We start from the raw sequence: 22,327 nt of genomic DNA, 5'->3' as shown, positions 1-22,327 counted from the left end.
TTCAGGAATTTAACTAGGCCATTCTATTAAATGAATATTGATTAAAACATTTTATTGTTGCAAAATGTTCCTGTCTCGAGTCTTTTGCAGCCTTGAACTTGTTTTCTACTTTTATTTTTCTATTTTCTATTCAATTCTTCCATATTTCAGAAAGATGTGAGGGGTTATTATTTGTTATATGTAGTTAATAACTGTCCTGTTAACAGGTTACAGTCCGGTTTTAAAATTTAGTACAGCACTGAAACTGTCCTTTTAAAGTTTGAAATGACTGTTTGAACTATCATGCTGGAAAATCAAGTTCTTTTTAGATTTGTCTTTTACCTGTCTGGATTCACTTGTTGGTATTTAAGGTACAGCACTAAATTTGTTTTGATCTTATCTGGCAAACAGATTTTTTTTTTTCCAATTAATCTTTTAGCAGCATTCCCTACTCTGTGTGTGCAGGGGTTGATTTTAGCACCTGTTGTTTTTACCTTGCATTTGCTGCCTCTGGGTTTCATCTTTGAAAGTCACAAAGTCCTTTTTTTTATTGTTTTGAAGACAACATTCAAATCTGTCTAGCAGTAATTACAAATTACAGCCTGTCTGCTGTACATATTTTCCAGAAGGCATTTTTTTTATCTAAACAAGGAAAAAACTGAGTCTCCTGTGCTTGGTCTCCGCAGTCCCCTGCTTAAGTACCACAGTGTAGTTGGTCCCCTGTCTTCCCTCAGTTGTCTGTTTGTAAAAAACCTGGATGATGGATGATCCTTCATCTTTTATAAAAGGATCCTTGCAAAGATAAAATCTTATCTTCCTTTGTCTGATTTTGAGAGGACAGAGAGAGGGCTTAATGCAATTTGAATGTTTAAGTTATTGCCTATTTTTATAACATTGCATAAACTTAAAATAAAATAAACTACATGCATAGTGTTTATTTTTTTCGTTGATTAAGTGTACTTCAGAAGTTGAAACTGACAGATATATATATATCTGACTGTTCTGCTGTTGTTATAAGCCTTTGAGAATCTGATACAGGTGTTTTTAGACGTGTGGAAATATTGTTGCAGTATTGATTAAAGAAAAAAAAACATCTATATGTTCAGGTTTCTGCAAAGCTAAATCAGAATGTTTCATGACATTCTACTTTTAGGTGAACTTACACCCTTCTGATATAAAAAAAGAAATAAAGACTGACACTTTGATCCATCTTAAAAGAAGTTTTCACTAGTTTATGCATCTGTTTCTTTATTTACATTATCACTATTGGTGTTTCCTGCTCAGGTTTACTTGATGAGGAACTGTTAGCATCAATTATGCAACATAGTTTTCCTGCGAATGCTCAGGTTACAACACTGCAACATTACATAATAATGCGAGTACGTGCGTGTCTCGTCGTTGGGCCAATTGCTCAGCCATCAAAGTTGCAAATGCTGACTTACATTATAAAATTTAAGAACTCCATCCAGCTGCAACTCCAATATAGGATCTACAATTGGTGTCAGGAAAGAATGTCTTCTTGCAAATAAACCGGGCCTTGAATAAATGTCACAATGACATAAATAACAACGTAATTAAAGGACGGTGGATCTGGGTCAGTCAACACATCTCGGATTCTAATGCCTTCTATTTTCAGGTGCTATAATTTAAAAATGGATGGAGAAAGGTTCTCTGCACAGCCTGTACGTGTGAGCTAGCTACATATTCCCAAACTAATTTCAGGAGTTTTTCCATTCAGTGAATGTGAATTCTTCATTTACAGATAAGCTGTACAGGTGACATTGTTATTATTGCATTATTGTCCCACTCAGTCCAGTTATATCTTTAACCAGAAATTTGTGAAAAGTAACATAAATATGAAAGCGTTGGCAGTTGTTTGGTATCATGACATCTTTAATGTGTCCCTGGATATTATTCTTCCAATGCAGTTCAAAAAATCAGCTTCAAACCTCATATGTGGGATTTTTTTGATGAAACTAAGATCATTTGAATGATCAACTTGTGCCTGTGGTTGCTATCTCTTTATTAGTTAATTTGTTTATCTGTATTTGCTAATAGTTAACAACTACATTCATTCTGCATGCACTAATAAGAGCTTAAGTAGAACCAGTTAACACAATTTTGGATCCGATTTGTTGAAAGAAGGGATGAAGGCATGGATGGGAGAGAATATCACAATAGGACTGAATAAGGGGCGAATGCGCATAAGAATATGAACAATATCTGTTAAAAAATAAATGTTGTAGAACAGTTATGCCTTGTTATTTAATAGGCCGTGGAACAACAATGCTGCAGTTGCAACCCCAGAATTGTGGACTGTGTTTTACTCAATAAAGACCATTTAAAAACTTTTGAAAATTCCATTTCTTTTAATTTATGCTACCTTACTGCTGGAATATTTTAACCTATATGGCACTTTTTGGTTTTATGCCTTGAAGGGTGTGATTCAAATAACCTTGTCTGCTGGGTCAGGTAATTAGATAAACAAACACTTTCAATTTTCCCATCTTGTATAATAAGAAAAAACAACAACCTTGATTATACAAGATGGGGGCCATCATGGAGATTTCCCGCTTGGCTCTGACACAAGAATGTTGTCTCTCTATCCACACACGTGGCCCCTCTCACATTCTGTTTTATGGCTTGTGGATATTTGATGATCTCCACACCCCTAGCTAATCATTGAATAAACATCAAATGACTTTAAGCTGCTCCATAACTGGACATTCATCAACAGAGAAATACTGCCCGGGCAATCCAACCAAGGTCGTTTAAATACACATAAGTTATTGTTAGCTTAGGCACCAATCACAATAGCTGGGCGGTTGGGTGAACATGATGGTGCTGTCCTCCGTGTGCGAAGATCATTAACAAAATGTCCCAAAAAAATCTTCTGAGGCAGTAAAGTAGTGCCTCATATTATGTCCCCTTTTGTGCAACAGAAAAATCCATTTAACTCTTTTAATTCAAGAAATTATAATGCAGCTTTTGCCAAATACAAATCCATAGACAGTTTGCAGCTGAAGCATAAATAGGAAGTTGCTTTAGAGACAACAGGAATTAGCATCCATCACTAAATTCAAACACAACAGCTGGCTCAATCTAATTAGAAATATGGGTCCTCACTCTGTATGTGGACCTTCATCTGGCTTCATCCTGTGCTCACAGCTGAGGTGCAGCATGGTGTTAAATCTAAAAATGGGTTCATCTTCTTTATATGACAGTGGCTCTTCTTCACATGCTTTGTTTATGGTGGAATTTGCACCATGTGACAAACAGGACTAGTTTAAAACCCTCTTCCTTTGTGTGTTTAACCTCAGGGGTCAGAGCATTGTGTTTCGCCTCTTGTTTTGAAGTTTGTCTCCAACAACATAGACAATGCTCTTTTTGTTACCCCCAACTTCATTTTTCTCGGAGTGTTCATCAAATTATCTGGCTCTCGCAGTTGAACTGGATTGGTCTGGAACTTGGCATCAGACACCGTTCGGCTTTCTTTTCATTTTATTTGTCTCGGCAAAAGAAACGGTTGGGAGACTGGAACTGACCTGATTTAGACTGCTTTTAGAGAAACACTGGAAAATTATCATTTTAAGGGGGAAAGGGTCTCAAAGATTTAGCTTTTCTGCATTTCAGCAAACCAGATTTGATCCAGTAATCTAATCAGGGAGATTTTATTTTCTTCTTATTGATAATTTCATAGAATTTGTGAATTATGCTAGTGGAAATTTACTTTGTTAAGAAAGACAAGGTTTCCCTTCCCTATAAAACAGGGGATGATTCTCACTCCCTTTTTGTGTCTCATCAGGTTTAGCAACTATCTGTTAAAAGTTTTGCAAAATTGTAGGGTGGAGGTAAATATGTAAGAAGCAAGGTTCCAGTGAAAGCATCCCTCACTACCCATTATCTTCAGCTCCACAGACTACACAGGAATCCTGAGAATACATTCTCACTCCTTCTGTGTGACACTACTTATTTGACAACTACAGCACTTCTTCTCCTAGGAGTCACTTCATATTTCACAGTAAGGATTTAAACACTTGTCGACAAGGAGCAGGAAGTGAATCATGAGTCAGCTTTAAACAGAGAGGTCATGAACTGTACTGCACATTTCAGAGCATCTTTTCATGTTCCTCGGATAAGTAGGAAACTTCAGTTTAATAATTGTCATGTTCCAGAGATCCTGATATGTACTGGGACATTGTAAAAAGGTATTGTATCAAAAAAAAAAAAAAAAAAATTCAAGCCCTGCAGCACAGACCTGTGTGACCAGAACATGATGCAATGCTCATAAAAGCTAACATGTATAAAACAAGCTAATATGGTTCATGTGATGCAGTGGAGAGTTATTTATTAACATAAATGACAAAAATGACCTTAAAGGTACTGTGGAGGATTTTTGCGAATTTTTTGAAAAGACCCGTCCTCTCCACTTTAAAGAAAAATAAAAGAACATCCACAATCATGTACCCGCTCCCGGCAGGGAACGCCTATTAAACATGTGCGAGAGCGTGCACAAGCCCATTTCTTGTCATGCATGCTCTGCTTAAAAGTTACTGTTTGCATCGCTCATACAGGCTTACTTTCCAAAAAAAGTTTTGCAGTTTTTCAACTATGTCAGACTCACCAACGGTAAGTAAAAATGGGGACGAGCACATAGGACGACCTTGTGTAAACATATCAAGAGAATAACTGACAATTAGGAGGACCAATTATTTTGATGATCCACACGGAAAAAGAACATCCTCCACCATAACTTTAGCTCTGGCCCTGTTAATTTTTCTAATTATAATAATTTAGAAAGTCACACAGCTAGAAAATGAATAATATTATATTTTATAATATAATTAATAATATAACATTAGCATGTAAAAAAAAAATGAACAAAAAGGGATTGGATATATGAAGTTAGAAAACAGTGTACAGGATGCAGCATTTATAAGAGATACGAATAGCAGTTTAGTCTTTAAGTCTGGAAGTTCAAATTACTGGAGTGGAAGGAACTATGTGCAACACTGCCGCCATGTGGTCAATTGTTGGAATGAATTTTGCTCCCAGAAAGCTAGACCGTAATTACAATTATTAAAACAAGTATCAACTAATAATCATTCAACGAATATATATAGTTAATTAAAGAGGGTCTTTCTCTTTTTGATGTAAAGATCTGAGGCAACATTCATCAGTAAAAGACGGTTGTTTGGTTGTTATTACACATTCCTACAATATATTTATTTATGCATGCTCATTCAAAAGTCATACATAATCAGCATGCACCATCAGAAAAGAATTTATTCAATGTATCACTTTTGGGCGCACAAGAGTTTGCAATAGAAAAATACATTGTAGCATACCGTCTGCTGTAATCCGTGAATGATGGTGTGTGAAAACAAACCAATCTGTTATAATAAAAATTTAAATAAGGAACAAACTGGTTGTTTTTTTGTTTGTTTGTTTGTTTGTTTGTTTGCTTTGTTTCGTTTTTATTAACATTTCTAATTCATATCCTGCTTAAAGTCATAGTTTGAAAAAAGGTTAAAAGAGATCAGAAGGATTTCAAAGGCTTTGGTTAGTAAAGAAGAGCAAAAATATCCCCATACTTTCAACATATTTATTCCCCAATATTGGGCAGACCGTTTTCAATAATTTATTAAGATATGGAACAACACTGAATGAACACCGGATGTTTCTTCATCACTGGCACACAGAAAAAGTCAGAAAAGTCTGCCATCGTCTGGCAGCAGCACTGAAGGAAGGAGCTTCATAGTTTTCTGGCAATCACTGGGTGAAGTTTAGTTATATACACCAGTGGGTAGTAATAAGTAAAATTAACCAAGTAAAATTAATTGAGTAACATTTTGAAAAATTGATTGATTGATTGATTGATTGATTGATTGATTGATTGATTGATTGATTGATTGATTGATTGATTGATTGATTGATTGATTGATAATNTCCAGTTGCTTTAAATAAGTTAAAAGCTAATTTGACCTCATTCCAAACTCCTCAATACACTTTTGTTCTCAAACATTAAATCCATACCAAGCTATGACATCATTGCATCATTTTATAATCATGTCTTTCAACCATTTTACATAGTGGATTAGATTAGATGTATTTCACTTGAATTTCACAATGAAATATATTTGACTTGGTATTAAAATATTTTGGTTAATAAATTATAATGTTTTGAATATAGGTTGTGGAGAGGGTGTGTAGGGTGTGTTTTCACACAAATTAATTGATTGAAAGTTATTTTATTAGATAACATAAATGTACAACAGCATTTAAATGCATAAAAATATCTTGAGGTTCTGGTCACAAGTGATGGCAAAATGGAGAGGGAGATGGATTGATTGATTGATTGATTGATTGATTGATTGATTGATTGATTGATTGATTGATTGATTGATTGATTGATTGATTGATTGATTGATAATCAGCTCAAATAGTCAAAGGAGAAAAAGGAAGAAAAAGTTGCATGGGATATATAGAGTATAAACAGTGTGTCCACATATGACAGCTTGTACTTTTAGGAGTAGGTTTACTGTGCAAATAATTTTTACTTTTACTTGAGTAATATTCTTGTAAATTATTGCTACTCCTACCTGAGTAAATTCTCTGACTACTTTGTCCTCTGCTCTGAGAATAATGTGAACCATTCCAAAATCAGCTAAACATACAGTAAAGAGCAGATATTAACATTGGAAGTTTGATACCTTATCCTAATATATATACAGTTCTCATTGTACTGATTGATTTTTTTTTTTTAAGTTTTATATTGAAAAAAAATTGGTAAAAGTATTTCTTCTGCATAAATATGTTATTTTATATTCATATTTATTTGTATTCTGCTTGAATTTCAGAACTTGCACATAAAGCCTGTATGGCAGAATCTTTTCTTAAATCTTTAAATCTGATGTTAGTATCCAACAGTAACTCAGTACTCAAGTAACCTTTTCTTTTTTTTACCAAATATTTTGTACTTTTACTTGAGTCTTTTCCTGGATGACTAATTTTCACTTTTACTTGAGTAAAAAAAAAAAAAAAAAAAAAAAAAAAGTGCTACTCTTACTTGAGTAATTTTTTAGGTACTCTAACCACATATGTTTATGTTTTATTTTTATTATTATGTATTTCTTTATTTATTTTTTAGTACGTTTTTACTATAGTCGGATGGGAGCATAGATATCCATAATAAAGGATTATTATTTATTATGGATATCTATGGATGGGAGAACAACATAATCTGGGGACGGGGGGGGAACCTCGGAAGTAATTCGTTTCTATTTCCGGTGGTTACGGCGTAAAAAATGTCTCCCCCCTTGTTCAACTTTGTCGACGTTAAAGAGAAATTTACGGTAGGAAACTATTATTTTATATAACTGTCATAAAGAGATTAATTTAATTGAACGTTTTTTGTTTATCTATCTGTGAAGACAAGGCTTTGAGTCTTCAGGGTTACAGTTAGTTTGTGATATCTTACGGTAGCAGTTAGCCTTTGAAGCTAAGCTAAAGTTAGCTTCGTTTAAATCCGTTTTTTGATTAATATTGTTATGTCTCGTTAATGTGCAGGCTGCTGCCAGACAGGCACTCTGTGGGAAAACCTGCAAACATTTAATCACTGTGTTCAACCAGATCTCTGGAAAGTAAGTTATCCCATATTTATATTCTTATAGTTGATGGTTTTGTTTTAGCTTTATTTATTTGTAGTTGCAGAACGAATTTTCTGCTATATGTTGAAATTAGCAACACGTTAACTATTTTATCAGGTTAATATAATTTAATTACATTCACCAATTCAATATCCTTTGCCCTCGGTGACCTGTTATGTTGTAAATTGTATACAAGCATCATTTGGAATAAATTATATTCCAATAATTTAGGATAGTGGATAAACTGCTAAAATCTCAGGCTTCAGATTTCTCAGTAAGAGAGGTTAAAAGTAAAATTTAATAGAAATTATTGATACATAAAGTTATTGGATACATTTTTATATATTTTTTTTTTTCTAAAACAGTGAATTCCATTTATCCCCTTGCTGCAGTGAAGAAAAAACCAAAAAATTGCATCATTTGGATAAAGGGGGGGAAAAAAGGGGCAAAGTGAAAAACCCCACAAGCTATTAAAGTTGTATTTGTTGTTTCAGTGAGACAGAAAAGAAGACCACACTTGACCAGGCCCTCCGGGGTGCTCTTGGTGATCAGATTGTAAGGCATTTATTTTTTCATTTATTCATTGACTGAATTGACAAGATCCCCCAAACCTTTAATGATCGTTTTTTTTGGTCTGCATTTTAGGTTGAGCAGAAAACGAGCTGTGACGAATACTTGTCTCTCATCTACCTGAGTATTGATGCTGTTACTGAGGGTATGATTTTATTAGTATTTAAGCTAATTTTCCTAAGTGATTTTTTATTTTTTTTACCATGTTTGAAATATATACTTAGGAAGATTCTGTCAATGTTAGTTTCAGTTCTTAAGACAAACTTCCACGCAGTGTCCGCACAGCCTGATTATCCTCAACACATACCTAGAAAGCTTGTACCTACACAGTTCAGTAAGAAAACCCATGGTGGACGAACAACAGCTCCTTACAGCGAGGGTATATAGATGTAAAAGAAAACATCTTAGAATTTGACTATAAATATGAGCCACGCATTGTGGACATCATCTGTGTTTTCTACTAGTACATGTGATGTTTTAAGCCTGCACTCCATTACATACACACAGACCTAGTCAGCATCAAGCACTTCTCGGCCTTTAGTCTTTTGCTTTCCTCTGCGTTTCGTACAGGAATCTGCTCCGCCACAACCCCTTTTGTCCTGCTGGGAGATGTGCTGGACTGCCTTCCTCTTGACATGTGTGACAAAATATTTTGTTTTGTTGAGGAAAATGTCTCTACCTGGAAATCGGTAACAAAACGCCATTTTTCTTTATTAAAGCTGTGAAAATATTTGCATCTTTGTCTAAACGGTTTGCCTGCTTTTGTTGTGTCACCATCTTTCAGAGCTCCTTTTACAGCGCGGGAAAGAATTACCTGTTGAGAATGTGTAACGGTAAATATTTAATCTCCTCCATAAAGATTTCTATACCCAGAAAGCATCAAGTTGTCAATGTTTCTTCTTTTTTTTTATTTTGTCTGTGTAGATCTTCTGAGGAGGCTGTCCAAATCCCAGAACACAGTGTTCTGTGGACGAATCCAGCTTTTCCTGGCACGACTCTTCCCTCTGTCTGAAAAGTCAGGTAAATTGAACTGTTTTTTTTTTTATGTTTTGTATATTATGATTTCAAATTACAAAAACATCCTTGAAAGTTGTCTGTGTTTTGACCCAGGTCTGAATCTTCAGAGCCAGTTTAATCTGGACAATGTAACAGTGTTCAACAAGAATGAGCAGGACAGCACTCTTGGCCAAAAGGTACATTTTGACTCTTGATAATGATTTTGTAATGATTTTATTGCAGCTTTTATTTTCATACTTCCTATCTTTACAGCAAACGGATGAAAAGGAGGACACCATGGAGGTGGAGGAAGGGGAAATGGGGGAGGATGATGCACCTGCCCCCTGGTGGGTGAAAACTTTTTTCCCTAAGCTTGGTTTATACTTATCATTCAAACTTACAACCTATTTTGTCCTGGGCAAGTGCATTAAAATCTATTCCTTTTTTTTTTTCTCAGTTCAATCCCAATTGATTATAACCTATACAGAAAGTTCTGGACGTTGCAAGACTACTTTAGGAATCCGCTGCAGTGCTATGATAAATTCTCATGGATGACATTCCTGAAGGTAAACCATTTCAGCATGAAAGCAGTAGAAAATTGTTTCTTACTATCAGATCAGAGCAAATATAAAAGTAAAGGATTAAATAATTAACTTTGTAAAGTACTTCTTGTTACATATGATTGAATATAAATATCCCAGAGAATAGGATCTGATTAAATTATGACCAGCCTGCTGTCATTCTTCTCAGTATTCAGATGAGACCCTTGCAGTTTTTAAAAGCTTCAAGCTGGATGACATGCAGGCATCTAAGAGGAAGATGAAGGACCTCAGGGCATCTGATGGGGAGCATGTTTACTTTGCTAAGTTCCTTACAAGTGAGAAGGTTCGTAGCTCACTTTCCATACCATTGATAAAAAGGTTGCACTAATGTGTTTTTTTGTTTTCCAATTACATTTATCTACTAAAAGGTCCATGCTTGACTGTTTTCTTCCTTCTCTCTTTGTAGCTAATGGACCTGCAGCTTAGTGACAGCAACTTCAGGCGGCATATACTGCTGCAATATTTGATCCTCTTCCAGTATCTGAAGGGCCAGGTTAAGTTTAAAAGGTGATATGTGTGTTTATGTTCCTTTTAAACTCTGAGGGCCAAACAAGCATCCATGTTTGAATATTCATGGTTTTATTCCTGCCTGTCGTGATGCAGCTCCAGCTGTGTTCTGAATGATGACCAGAGTGCATGGATTGAGGAGACAACTAAGCTAGTTTATCAGGTTTGTCTATATTTCATTAAACATTTTCAGCTTCAGATTTATTTGGAGTTTTTTATGCGTTTAAGATCAATAAAGTTTTATTATTATTATTGTCTATAATAATAATAATAATAAAGATAATTATACGGTAGATATTGGCTAAACTTTAGCCAATCCGGAAGTTTATCTGCAGCCGCCATGATAAATGCTTTCAGAATAGTGCTGCCAGTAAGGAAGGAGGTAGGAAGAGGAAGCAGGATGCTTCAGATCATCCTTGAAGCATCCTTGAGAATAGCGTTCTCAAGATTTTTCATTCAGGTGATTAGGAAGGAATCCAGAAATCCTTCACATTAGAGGACGTATTTTTAAAGCCCTCCATCACGTAATGACATCCAGAAGGTTTCACAGCAGACTGCGCTTCTTTACTACTCACAACAGAGTTCTTACTGTTATCCCTACTAAAGGTGAAGAAATAGAACCTGGGAAGTACAATTTGCTGCAATTGGACTGAGTTACAGTTCTTATTGAAGGAACTAATGAATAAAGGGGGACCCATAAGGTGTTGGACATGCAACGGTTAACATGGGTACCTCCTCTAGGTTGAGTCCTGCAGATAGTTCAGCTGCATGCAGCAGCTCTTTTTTTTTATTCTTTTGCTTTAGATCTTTTGATGATTTGCCAGGGACGTCAAAAGAGGAGTCTCCTTCCTTTACTTCCTAACCTCTGACAGGGTATGGACCGCCGACTCTGCTCCCACGTTGACTAAACCCTCCTGACATGTGGTCTGTCCACAGAGATCCTGCTCCTGATGCTAGTTGTTGAGTAAACTCATGTAATAAGTGTGAACCCATGGCTTTTTTTTACTTTAACAGGAATCGAAACAGTTTGCAAAGATGATAACAGTTTATAAAATAAGTGACCCATTAGGTATTCTCTCTCTGCTTTGCCTGATGTACAAAAAAAACAAAAAACAATCTAATAAAGTCTGAATAATAATGTGGCCTTGAAGAGTCAGGTTACAGTGCATATTTGACCTTAGTATCTAGTAAAATAGATCTATTTTCATTCATCAGATGTTATTAGTACCTAGATGGATAAGGTTTGTTCTGCTCTTCTAGCTGCTGAGAGAAACGCCTCCTGATGGAGATAAGTTTGCCACCATGGTGGAGGTGAGCCACACTTGCAGAAATATTTCAATGACCCCTCAGTTTTCAGGGGTTTTTTCCGTACTTCAGGTATTGTCACATTATTAAACTGTCATCTTTGGCAGCATATCCTGAACACTGAGGAAAACTGGAACGCCTGGAAGAATGAGGGCTGCCCGAGTTTTGTGAAAGAAAGGTAAAGAGAGGAATTTCGCCAACTTACAGTGGTAGATGATAACTATTTAAAATGACATACCTTTGTGCCTATTTGTTTTTACAGGAGGTCAAAATAAAAAGTGGTTATGTGTTTTTTTTTTTTTCATCTCTTGAACAGATCAGTTGATGACAAACCCAAAAGACCCACCAGGAAAAGACAAGCGCCGGAGGATTTCCTTGGAAAAGGGCCAGACCGCAAGATTTTCATGGGAAAGTACGTCACCTGAACAGGAGGGGAGAGCGCGGCTGAAAAGGAAATCATATTTAGCGTCACTGATGGAGTCGCTAGTAACCTGTCAGATAACTGATCAGCTAAAAGGGCTCAGGATGACTCATCACATTTAATGATTTATGAACATTCACAGGGTTCTCATAGGTCCTTAAAATCTTTAGGGGGAAAAAATAAATTTTAAACATGCAGCACCTGCTGCTACCTTATCTTTATTTTTAAGTCCTGTGCAGCCCACAGATCATAAAGCTTCACTTTAATCAGACATCTAATATTTCCATTTCCTTTTTTCCATTATTATAATGGTTTGGATTCAAACTTCAAATGCTGTAATGTTGGGCTGCAACTGATGACTATTTTTGCAAATCCATTAATCTGTCGATAATTTTTTTTCAGTTAATCAATAATCAGATAGTCAAAAGTTCCTTAAAGAAGATTTTTTTTTTTCGAAGTTAAATCAGGTGAACGTTTCTACTCGAGGAGTTCTGTATAGAGTATATTGACAGACGAAGAAGTTATTTTATTTTAATTGCGAAATATTTTTTGGGTTTTTTTTGTACAATTTTGGTATAATTGCTGCTGTAAGTGGGTTGGTCTGTCAGCTAAAGGCACGTTTCAGAGTCTCTATACTCCAGTTAATTGTTAGTCGATTACTAAATTAGTTGACAATTATTTCAATAATCGATTAATCATAATTAATCAGATTAATGGTTTCAGCCCTACTCTAATTAGTTATGGATTGTGTTGGATTAGTTATTAGTAATCAGTTAGGATTTTTTAAATGCTCTCATAACTAATTAATGGAAATTAGAGCCCCAGCCCCGTTACATTTTAAATGTATCTTCTGACAGATTCAGCATTAAATTATCAGGAAGCTACCAAATGATTTTAGATTAGACCTACTGCAGGATGTAGGACGACTTTTTAAAATTTTAACCCCTTCTCTTTGGTTTTTTCTTAGCGATGAGTTGACTCGACTGTGGAACCTGAACCACGACAACATGGAGGCCTGCAAATCTGAAAGCAGGTAATCTGGACTTTATGACTTCATATCCTACAACCACAATCTTCAATGTAGTGTAATTGGCTTTTTCTGCTGTGATAACGCTTACGCTAACCCAGTGTTGGTGAATGGCTTTAGAAGTCACTTACTGGTAAAAAAAAAAAACCACAAATGTTTTCTAACAGTTGTGAGAAGAAATCTATTCATTAAAGAAACCAAGAGTGCAGTTTGCACCCAGCCTTATTTGGGCACAGCAAGCATAGATTCACATAAAACACCAGGAACACACTTTGAAGTTTGTAGTCGTGACCTGAAAAAGTTTTGCGTAAACAAATACTTCTGCAAGGTGATGATTATATTTGGTGTTTGTTTTCCCAGAGAGTTTATGCCATCACTGGACGAGTTCTTTGCTGAAGCTATCGAGCAGGCTGATCCAGTCAACATGATAGAGGAAGAATACAAGTCAGTTGACACCTTTTAATACTTTTAACAGCAACATGTGAAAGCCCATCTATCCAATCCAATCCACCTGATCTGTTCCTTGGTCGTTTCCTTTCTAACAATGCTCATTTTTCCCAGGGTTGTGCGTAACCCAAACTACGGCTGGCGAGCTTTGAGGCTGCTGTCCAGGAGGAGTCCACACTTCTTTCAGCCAACTAACCAGAAGTTTAAAAGCCTGGCAGACTACCTAGACAGCATGGTCAGCAAACTGGCCAAAGAGCTGCCGGTGAGGCTAGAATCCTGTTTTAAACGTCAAACAAAATGAGGCAAATGTTAAAAACTAGTATTTTGGTTTGTTTTGTTTCCATGTTTTGCAAACATGCAGAAGGATATCCCTTCAGAAGAAATCAAGACCGGAGAAGAGGATGATGATGATAATGGAGACAATCTTCTTAAAGAAAGCAATGATAGTGAGTTTGACGATTTCTTGCTTCATTGTTTAAGTAGGCCAAGACAAGTCAGCCCATTTTTTTTTCTTTTTTACACTAAAGCCGGGCATACACTGTGCGATATTTTCAATCCTTGCACACAGCTACAGCTCAAACTGTACGATGAAACCGCAGGGTTTAAAAGTTCACAGCTCACCATGCATATTCTCGCACTGTGCGGCCCGACACACTGTTGCGATCTTACGACGGCTATCTGAATTTCAAACATGTTTGATTTTCTCCCTACCTTATGATTCCTGGTCGTGAGAGCCTAGTTGCCCCTCGTTACCCCCTGTATGCAACACAATACACAACAAGGCTGTAACCCGGCTCGATAGAAAAAATTCTTGCACGACTGGAGAATTGGCCCGAAAAGGGCACAAATTCTTCCAGTGTAAGCTGGATCAGCTGGCTTTAGGAGTGAGGCTGCTGTTTATTTGTGAGCTTTTTAACACATACAGTTGTGCTTTGAAGTTTACATAGCTTTTCATTAAAGACAAAAGAATCAGTTGCCGGTAAAATAAACTCAAATTGACAATATTAATAAATAGAATAATTTTAAAAATGTAAAAGATGGATATAGACCAAGATATGGACATATATTAAAATAACAAGCCTGAACTCAATTTTATTGAGCAACACTTTGAGTCAATCGCTGAAATCAGGTGTTTTCTATAATTTTTAGGAAATGTTCAGAGTTTTATATTTTGAAATATCTCTTTAAACTGAAACTCAAAACCTATATTTTATTTATTAAATTCTCATTTATTTTTATTAATTCCTTTCAGTTTTGCGTTATTTTAATCACTAGTGTGAATTAATCATTTTCTGCAATGGGAGTGTATGTTAACTTTCAAGCACAACTGTAAGAATAAAGGTTATAATCATTACCTGGTTTAATGTTAAACTTTAGTGCTTGGTTTGTGTCTAGAATATTGATTGCTTTAAGTCAAGTGTTCTCTGCAGGCGCTTCAAAATAATTTAAAATACCCAAGAGGGATTTCTTTTTCTGAACAAATATCTACAAAAAATGCCAACATGTTGAGCTTATAGCCTATTGAAACCTCCAATTGAGTTTATTAGAAAATCAAGGGTTTATAGCAAAAGATGAATTATGACTTAGAATAGGTAAAAGCCCCATGTCCTTTGGGAACTGAACTGGTGTGAATATGTTTGAATTGCTGACTCCACCTTTCTAGTCCATCTGAATTTCTCCAAAGGTCTTGAATAAATTTTGCCTCATAAATTCTCTCAATACCTTTGTCATCCTATTATGTATGAAGCTTTATTTATCCCAATTCTCCATTAACGTGCTTTGCTGAAGCAGTTTCAACAATTCCCATGTGGTGGATGTCAGTAACAGCTGTTAATTCAGCATCAATATATGTGTCTAAACTGGGAAACCAATCTGTTTTAAAATCAACAAGTTAGTGAAATAAACACTTACATGATCTAATTTATATTTCACATATCCTATTCAGCATGATACAATTTCAGGTTTTTTCTTTTAAAGGTCCGAGCATCCAAAGTAAGACTGTAACAGGCCAGCAGATGGACGAACTTGCAGTCAAACTGGGAGCTAAGTGGAAGACGCTGGCTTCTCATTTGGATATGAAGGCAGCAGAGATGCGGGAAATCGAGACGGACAGTGAAGACGTGGAGATGCAGGCCAAGCTGCTGTTGGTCGCCTGGCAGGACAGAGAGGGACAACAGGCTACAGTGGAGAACCTGGTGACGGCTCTTAATGCCTCAGGTTTCTCCCAGATTGCAGACAGTCTCAGTGAATCGTAAAATATGTTTAATCTCTAACATTACGTCAGAGCAACTTCTGTTTTTCGTATGTGCTATAGTTTCAAAACTTTTTTCACTGTAGAAATTTAATAAACTCTTTTTCAAAATGTTTGTCTCAAGGTCACATAAAATCACTCTTTGGTTTCAACTGTTTATTTTCACCAGCAATCAATTAATAACTTATTACAGAGAGTGGATGTTTTGGATTTGACATACATTGAAGTAAGCGTTCCAAATAACAGCGTTTCAAAGCCAAGCATCCTTAAGCTCCTCCACACGGTTCACCATGAGGCCAACCTGTTCCAAACCACTTCCCTGAAAACAGCATTAATGGATATTTGGCAGACAGAGCCTCATCTGTCAATACATTTTGAGAACAATCGCAGGAGATGAAGCGTGCCAAGCACTTAAGACCTGAGACTGAACCCAAAGGCCCAAGAGGTGAACAAGTGTTCTGTTATGAATCCAACACAATCCAGAATGTCAAGGACAACAATTTGGAGGGGATTTTAATGGAAAACGTGGTTAAATGGCTAAAGAGAAATATTTTTTGCTCTTGTGATCACCTTTTGAAAGGCTTTAAAAATATACAATGTGTATAAAACCTCTAAAGAAACTGTTGAGCCAGACTTTAAAATCTAAAGGATCCAGTCAAGAGAGTTGCCTTTCATCAGATCTCCATATTCAAAGCACACTATGGTTGAACATTAACACAATTTCTTTTACAAGCATAAGTGTTGGTTACAAAAAAAAAATCTTTAAAGACACCAGTTTTATTGCACATCTATGCAGACAGTGCTTGGAAATGGCAATCTGTAAATATGGATGCTGTGTAAGAAATCTCCCTCCAGCTACTGCTCCTCTTCAAGTATTTCCAGCCGCCGCGGCCCGTACAGTAGAACATAAGCTATATGCCAGTCGCCTCCTCCAGACAGCCGCAGGATGTCCTCTGGTGAGACCACGCTCACCTTGTCGTCATCGAACTTCACCCACTCATCTGTTGAAGGAAAAAAAAAAAAAATAAATTTGCTTGTCTTGGCGTTACAGTAGGTGGTTCAAAAACTACAAACTGATCACGATATTTATCCTTTAGGATCTCACAAGTAGTTATTCATCCAAATCATCGTGAATTAATTACAAAATGATCCTAAACTAACCAGGTACAAATACGATAATTCTTTAGGATTTTTTTTTTTATAAATTAAAAATGGCAGCAGTGGCTGGTTTACACACAAAGTCTGTGGTTGATGTGCATCTAAAGGTCCTGCAGCTAAAACAAGCTGCATGAGCATAGAAACTCTCCGGAAATGTGAGCAGCTGTTTGTATCATGGCCTCCACCACATAAAAGAAAACGCCTCACTAAACAATGTCTCTGGCTTTAGATAGAAGGAGCCATTACCATGGCCTATGAGACAAGGGGCCTTTCACCCCTAATAAGGTCATCACACTTGTGGTATGTTGTCATCTTGGGCACTGTTACAGGGCAAACCTTTGAAGGACATTTGTATAACTCTAGCTGGGCAATGCCACATACCTTCACTAGGTTCTATAGGTTGGACGTTACCACACAGTTCTTCGTTCAGATCCTTTAGTAAGCTTATCTGGCAACACGGTAGTCACAATATGTCATAGTGAGAAACTCAAACAGATGTTGAAAGAGAACTTTAGGTGAAAGAATGAACCCTGGTTCTCTATAAACAGGTCTCTTCTGCTGGCCAGTAGAGACTGCTGGCGTAATGTAGGGATGCACGATATTGGGATTTTGGCCGATATCCGATATTTTAAAACTCATGTAGCCGATAACCGATATCGATGCCGATGTTAAAGCTGGACAAAAATAAGTAGTCATTGAAATTATCAGTTTTGTTATCCATTTCTGACACTTTGAAAAATAATATACTCAAATATATTTTCATATGCTGATATCAAATTGATTTTTAAAAACGCGGTATCGATCTATTTTACTTTCAAAATCTCGTGAAATTTCATCTTTCTGTTACAAACTCTTGTGATATTTTGCAAATTCTTGTGAGATTTTGTTAGTAAAATAGATCGATACCGCGTCAATATATCAACATATAAAAATATGGCAACATTTGGTGAATTTTTGGGGGATTTCGTAGCATAACGATGACATATAGCAATATTTCATTAGTAAAAGAGATTGATATGGTGTTTTTAAATGGCAATATATCAGCATATGAAGATATTGTGATATTTTAATGTATCAATATTTTTTCCTTCGTCTTTAGAAGTTTTTAAGTCTGTAAAAAAGAAGTTTTTGAGGAAGAAGAAGTAATATATATATATATTTTTTAGACTTTGGAAACTCAGAAGCTGATCGAATATTGGGTTAAATATCGGTGGGGTGGCCGATGTCCTATATTCAGTTTTAAGGCCAATACCGATAGGGGGCCGATTATATCGTGCATCCCTAGCGTGATGTACTAGAAGTTCTGGAGACAGTGCTGGCGGCGTGCCCCATATTAAGATAGCGCATTCATGTTTCAGAAAACTTAGGTTAATTCCCTAACTTAAAGAAATGTGGGCGCAGATGCAGGCTGAGATGTGATGAGAGTTTATAGACATAATTTCCTATTAATATTCTTTGTTAAGCGTCTACCTGTCTTAGCGGTTAGAATGTTGGGTCTATGAAGCTATGCTAGGTAGCATCAGTAGAGTTTTACATCAACAATACAATTTTAAATAGACTGCCAGCACCTTCTAATCCTGAATGTTTAAAAATAAAATGAGCTCTTTCAAGGATAAAGCAATGACAGTCTGCTGTAATATTTTCAGTTTTCTCTCAGGCTGAATCAAAGTTGTGTCCTCTGTAGGAGCTTTGTGCAGCTTTTGTGCCTTTTTCTGCAGGAAAACCAGAAACATGGTATGTTCACTGTAGGGTAAAAATGTATCTGTTATTTAGTTCTTCATGGTTTGGGTGAGAAATTAGCAGATTTTAGTCAGAGTGCCAAGAGCATCTGTGTTTACAGCATCTATTCTGTAAACAGATTATAAAGTCAATACTATTAGAGCTTTGGTGGCATTCAGATTACACAAACACATGCGGTTACCTTCTTTCCTCTTGACCCATCCAACATAATGCCCCGATGAGCTGGAGCGACCCTGGTGTGTCAGTACAGCCTGCAGGTCATAGTAGCCGCTGTTGTTGGAACCGACGTCTACAGGGAGGAGATCAATTCTAATCATTTCAGATCAAATGAGTTTCCATTCTGAGCAAAAACATGGATTGAAAGCTTAGTTTACAAAAGACCTTAATGAACTTAATCACCTTTTTGATTTTTTATATGTTTGTAAATAACGTCTTACAGATGAAGGAAGTAATGCTTTCCTTAATGAGTACAACAGCCTCCCTTCTGGAATGCAGATATGAACCTCTAGAACTTTCTCCTGTGAAACGTCAGCCCAGCTTTCACTGCAGCCACATCATCATTAGTCGTCATAAGGACTGTGGGATGTTTTTAAATTTATGTTTGTCTCATTATATTTGACCTTTTCTACTCTTTACTTCATTAAAATGTTCTATAAACTTCACTTGTCTTACATGCCTTGATCTGGATACCAAAATCGACTTTGGTACTGCCTAAAATGAAATTTATCTGATTTTTATTTATTATAAAGTGTGCTTATTAACAAAAAAGAGCATCATCTTCTTAAGCCTGGTGGTGTAATAGATCCTTCATATTTTCAGGTTTTCTACTCAATTTTCTTATCGTAATTACAGATTCTGCTGAGTTCTCATACCTATACCTTCATTTTAAAATAAAAATCCAAAAAAAATCAAAAAGTTATAGTGGATGTTTATGCATAGAGAAATAAATATGGAATGCTGGGGAGAATAACTCAACATACCATCTGGGAAAGAGAACGGCTCATATTTTACTTCCTTTGATGCATCTGGCTTTGTCAACACCTAATAAAAAAAATAATAAAAAAACACACAAATTAGTACTAATACAGCTAAATAAATCCAAATTGTAGACATTCAAAACCATTTTTCATACCTTCTGCTGCTGTTTCTCCAGTTTCTTGTCCTCCATCTCCTTAAACTTTGACCTAATCGTCAACATTTTTTCCTGGAGCTCCGGGGTGCACAACTCGTATACGTCCAACATGAGTGGGAACTTAACATCCTTCACAATTCATGATAAAAAAAATAAAAGATTAGTTCTACCAAGGGGGTTAGAATGACAGCTGCTGTGAAGGAATAATAATAATAATAGGGAAAAACCTTTAGAACTTTTGCATTGACCGACTCCTTCTCCTTGTAGAAAAATCGGACCATTTGGACAGTTAAGTAGGCAGGGAGGCGGCTAACTTTTGACTGGTGGAGGATAAGGACAGATAAATATCAAGCAGGCAGGTGGGAAAACGTCACATTTTGGTCCAATAACTTAATGAAAAAATATATAAGTAGGAAACAATTTATACTTACAGATTTGATATACAAAGCGTTTCTATCCAAGGTTGGAGACATTTTTGTGATTTCTTCTTGCAGTCTCTGGGGAAAGAACAGGATTAGCTCTACATCACCTGGCTGACTAACTGCTCACCACGTTATAATGAGATGCTAAGTTACAGAAATGCATTCTGAAGTGAAATAACCCCATTGGTGGCAGCTGGACTCTCTATAATGGGCGACCCTAAACAGTACTTACCAGTCGCAGCCCTGTAGCGAGGTATTTAACTTCCTGGTTAATGAAGCAGCTGAGCTGGAGCTGACTTTCTTTGCCCTTGATTGGCTCTTCTTCCTCAGACTCTGTGCATTTCATGCTGAACTCAAGAGTTAAGTCAAACTACAGAATATTTATCATTGCTATGTTGCATTTAAATAAAGAAAATAACTAAAAATAGAAAAACATAACCGGAGACCAGAATTTATCACAGATAAGGTGAAAGGATACGAAGTTTCAAATTCTACACCGAAATACTGATCAATAAAGTTCTTCTTTGAGGATGCAGAGACAGCGCCACCTGCTGACTCAGTCTAGACATGGAAAAAAAAAAACATTAGATACTAAACATGCATAGAGTCCATAAAACACAAAGTAAAATAGAGATTACCTCCATGGGAGTCTCTGGCTCAAGTGGCTCCAACTTCTGCTGAAGTACCCTCATCATCTGCAGCCAGCACTCATTAGCATCCTGGGAAACAGAAAGAAAATTAATAAATTGATGCAATGCTGTGTTTGTTGTAACTCTAAGCAACAGAGATGAATCCAGGGGTTCCTGACCTGCTGAAGATACTGTCCTTGGTCTCCCTTCTCAGCAAACTGTGGAAAGGCCATGTGGAGGAACTGCAGCAGGATTATGGGAGGAAGGCTGGAGGAGGTTTTGTCCATAGTCTCGTATAAATCCCGCAGCGCTGGCGATCAAAAAGAGAAATCAAATTTTACAAACATTTACAAATTTGAAAAAAATTATAATGGAAAATAAAACAGCAACAAACCTGCAGTGATGTATTGTGCCGGGGCATTTGCTCCTGAGGATCGCAGAGCGCCTGAATACCTATGAACCATAAAAGGTCACTGAAACAGGATATCAGGAGTTTTTCACCAAAACTAGTAACAACCTAAATTATTCAGCATGCCGAAGTTTTGGAACTATCATTTATGCCATGTCTTTCCTCCTTACCTCCTGAGAGCCGTTTTAAGCTCCGGCACGGAGCGTAGACACTGCACAGTGGCGTTCATGTAGCAGGTGTTACCCAGGTTTGTCAGGCCGCAGGGAAGCTCCATCTGAACACAGCAATACAAACGGTTGCAGAAGTTCTTTCCAGAGGTATTAAGAATAAAATCAGCTTAACATTAAAAGAAAGAAGGAAGTTGGCTGGTGATCCGAACTGAACGATCTTATGCTTAACCAGTGGTTTTCACAGATCAAGGGCTGCTGCTAGCAGGGCTGGACTATTAATCCATTTTATTCATTAATCAAATTTTTGGTTTGTGAAGATTCAGATCTAAATTTCTTTTTTTTTTTTTTTACTTCAATAGCTGAGTGACATCAGTTCATCACTTTTTGTTTCCTAGATGTTTACCAATTACTTATAAACTACCTCTCTGTGCAACGCCATCAGCTCCAAACATTCCATTTTCGATATTTTCATTTGTTTGTTGTAAAAGATGATTAGATCATTACTGAAACATCTGAAGACTTATTGTGCAACCCTAATTATAAAAGCATTTTTAAAAATCTATCCCTTTGTAAGGAGCCTGAGATGCCTATTCTGCAGAACTACAAATGTGCATTTCGACTTCAAACTATACTGCCATAACTTATGAGAGGAAAACAGCTTGATGACTTTATGTAAATTTGGGATATTTTTGCAAATTCATTACTAATATCAAGAAAATCATCGAAAACAGAAATTTCTTTGTAACCGTCTCTGTCAAATGTACCAACCGCTGAAGCGAGCTGCTCCTCAGTCATATCCTCCACAAACATGGGTCGAACCACCGGCTCCTCAGGCAGGGCATCTGCAGAGCCCATCATCAGCAGGGTCATTCCCTATGAAACACAGTTAAGACTTAAAATCAGTAGGTCTACC

At 36.5% G+C, this 22,327-nt stretch overlaps 2 protein-coding genes across 2 annotated transcripts in view; one reads left to right on the top strand and one right to left on the bottom strand.

Moving 5' to 3' along the window:
* The first annotated feature begins 7,256 nt into the window (after positions 1-7,256).
* thoc1 (THO complex 1) lies at positions 7,257-16,061 on the top strand. Its single transcript, XM_015369915.1, has 21 exons — positions 7,257-7,334; positions 7,549-7,622; positions 8,123-8,183; positions 8,274-8,343; positions 8,769-8,887; positions 8,983-9,031; positions 9,123-9,218; positions 9,309-9,391; positions 9,468-9,541; positions 9,652-9,760; positions 9,945-10,079; positions 10,203-10,303; positions 10,400-10,466; positions 11,564-11,614; positions 11,716-11,786; positions 11,925-12,020; positions 12,997-13,062; positions 13,417-13,500; positions 13,618-13,765; positions 13,865-13,949; positions 15,481-16,061. Exons 1-21 carry the CDS (start codon positions 7,287-7,289, stop codon positions 15,756-15,758), a joined length of 1,965 nt encoding a protein of 654 aa, XP_015225401.1. The 5' UTR covers positions 7,257-7,286; the 3' UTR covers positions 15,759-16,061.
* The window catches only part of usp14 (ubiquitin specific peptidase 14 (tRNA-guanine transglycosylase)), an 11,822-nt gene continuing 5,435 nt past the window's right edge, over positions 15,941-22,327 (bottom strand). The window contains exons 4-16 of the mRNA XM_015369917.1: positions 22,183-22,287; positions 21,415-21,518; positions 21,230-21,288; positions 21,015-21,145; positions 20,845-20,925; positions 20,685-20,767; positions 20,439-20,553; positions 20,216-20,281; positions 20,012-20,104; positions 19,785-19,913; positions 19,633-19,693; positions 18,834-18,941; positions 15,941-16,755 (exon numbers count right to left, since the gene is read on the bottom strand). Coding sequence (XP_015225403.1) covers positions 16,610-16,755; positions 18,834-18,941; positions 19,633-19,693; positions 19,785-19,913; positions 20,012-20,104; positions 20,216-20,281; positions 20,439-20,553; positions 20,685-20,767; positions 20,845-20,925; positions 21,015-21,145; positions 21,230-21,288; positions 21,415-21,518; positions 22,183-22,287 — 1,281 coding nt within the window. The 3' untranslated portion in view covers positions 15,941-16,609. The remainder of the gene's footprint in view (positions 16,756-18,833; positions 18,942-19,632; positions 19,694-19,784; positions 19,914-20,011; positions 20,105-20,215; positions 20,282-20,438; positions 20,554-20,684; positions 20,768-20,844; positions 20,926-21,014; positions 21,146-21,229; positions 21,289-21,414; positions 21,519-22,182; positions 22,288-22,327) is intronic.

The sequence above is a fragment of the Cyprinodon variegatus genome, unplaced genomic scaffold (genome assembly GCF_000732505.1).
Source record: "Cyprinodon variegatus isolate N-32 unplaced genomic scaffold, C_variegatus-1.0 Scaffold39, whole genome shotgun sequence".
Classification (NCBI taxonomy): domain Eukaryota; kingdom Metazoa; phylum Chordata; class Actinopteri; order Cyprinodontiformes; family Cyprinodontidae; genus Cyprinodon; species Cyprinodon variegatus.
The sequence above is the reverse complement of the archived record's forward strand: the minus strand, read 5'-3'. Positions and strand labels throughout refer to the sequence as shown.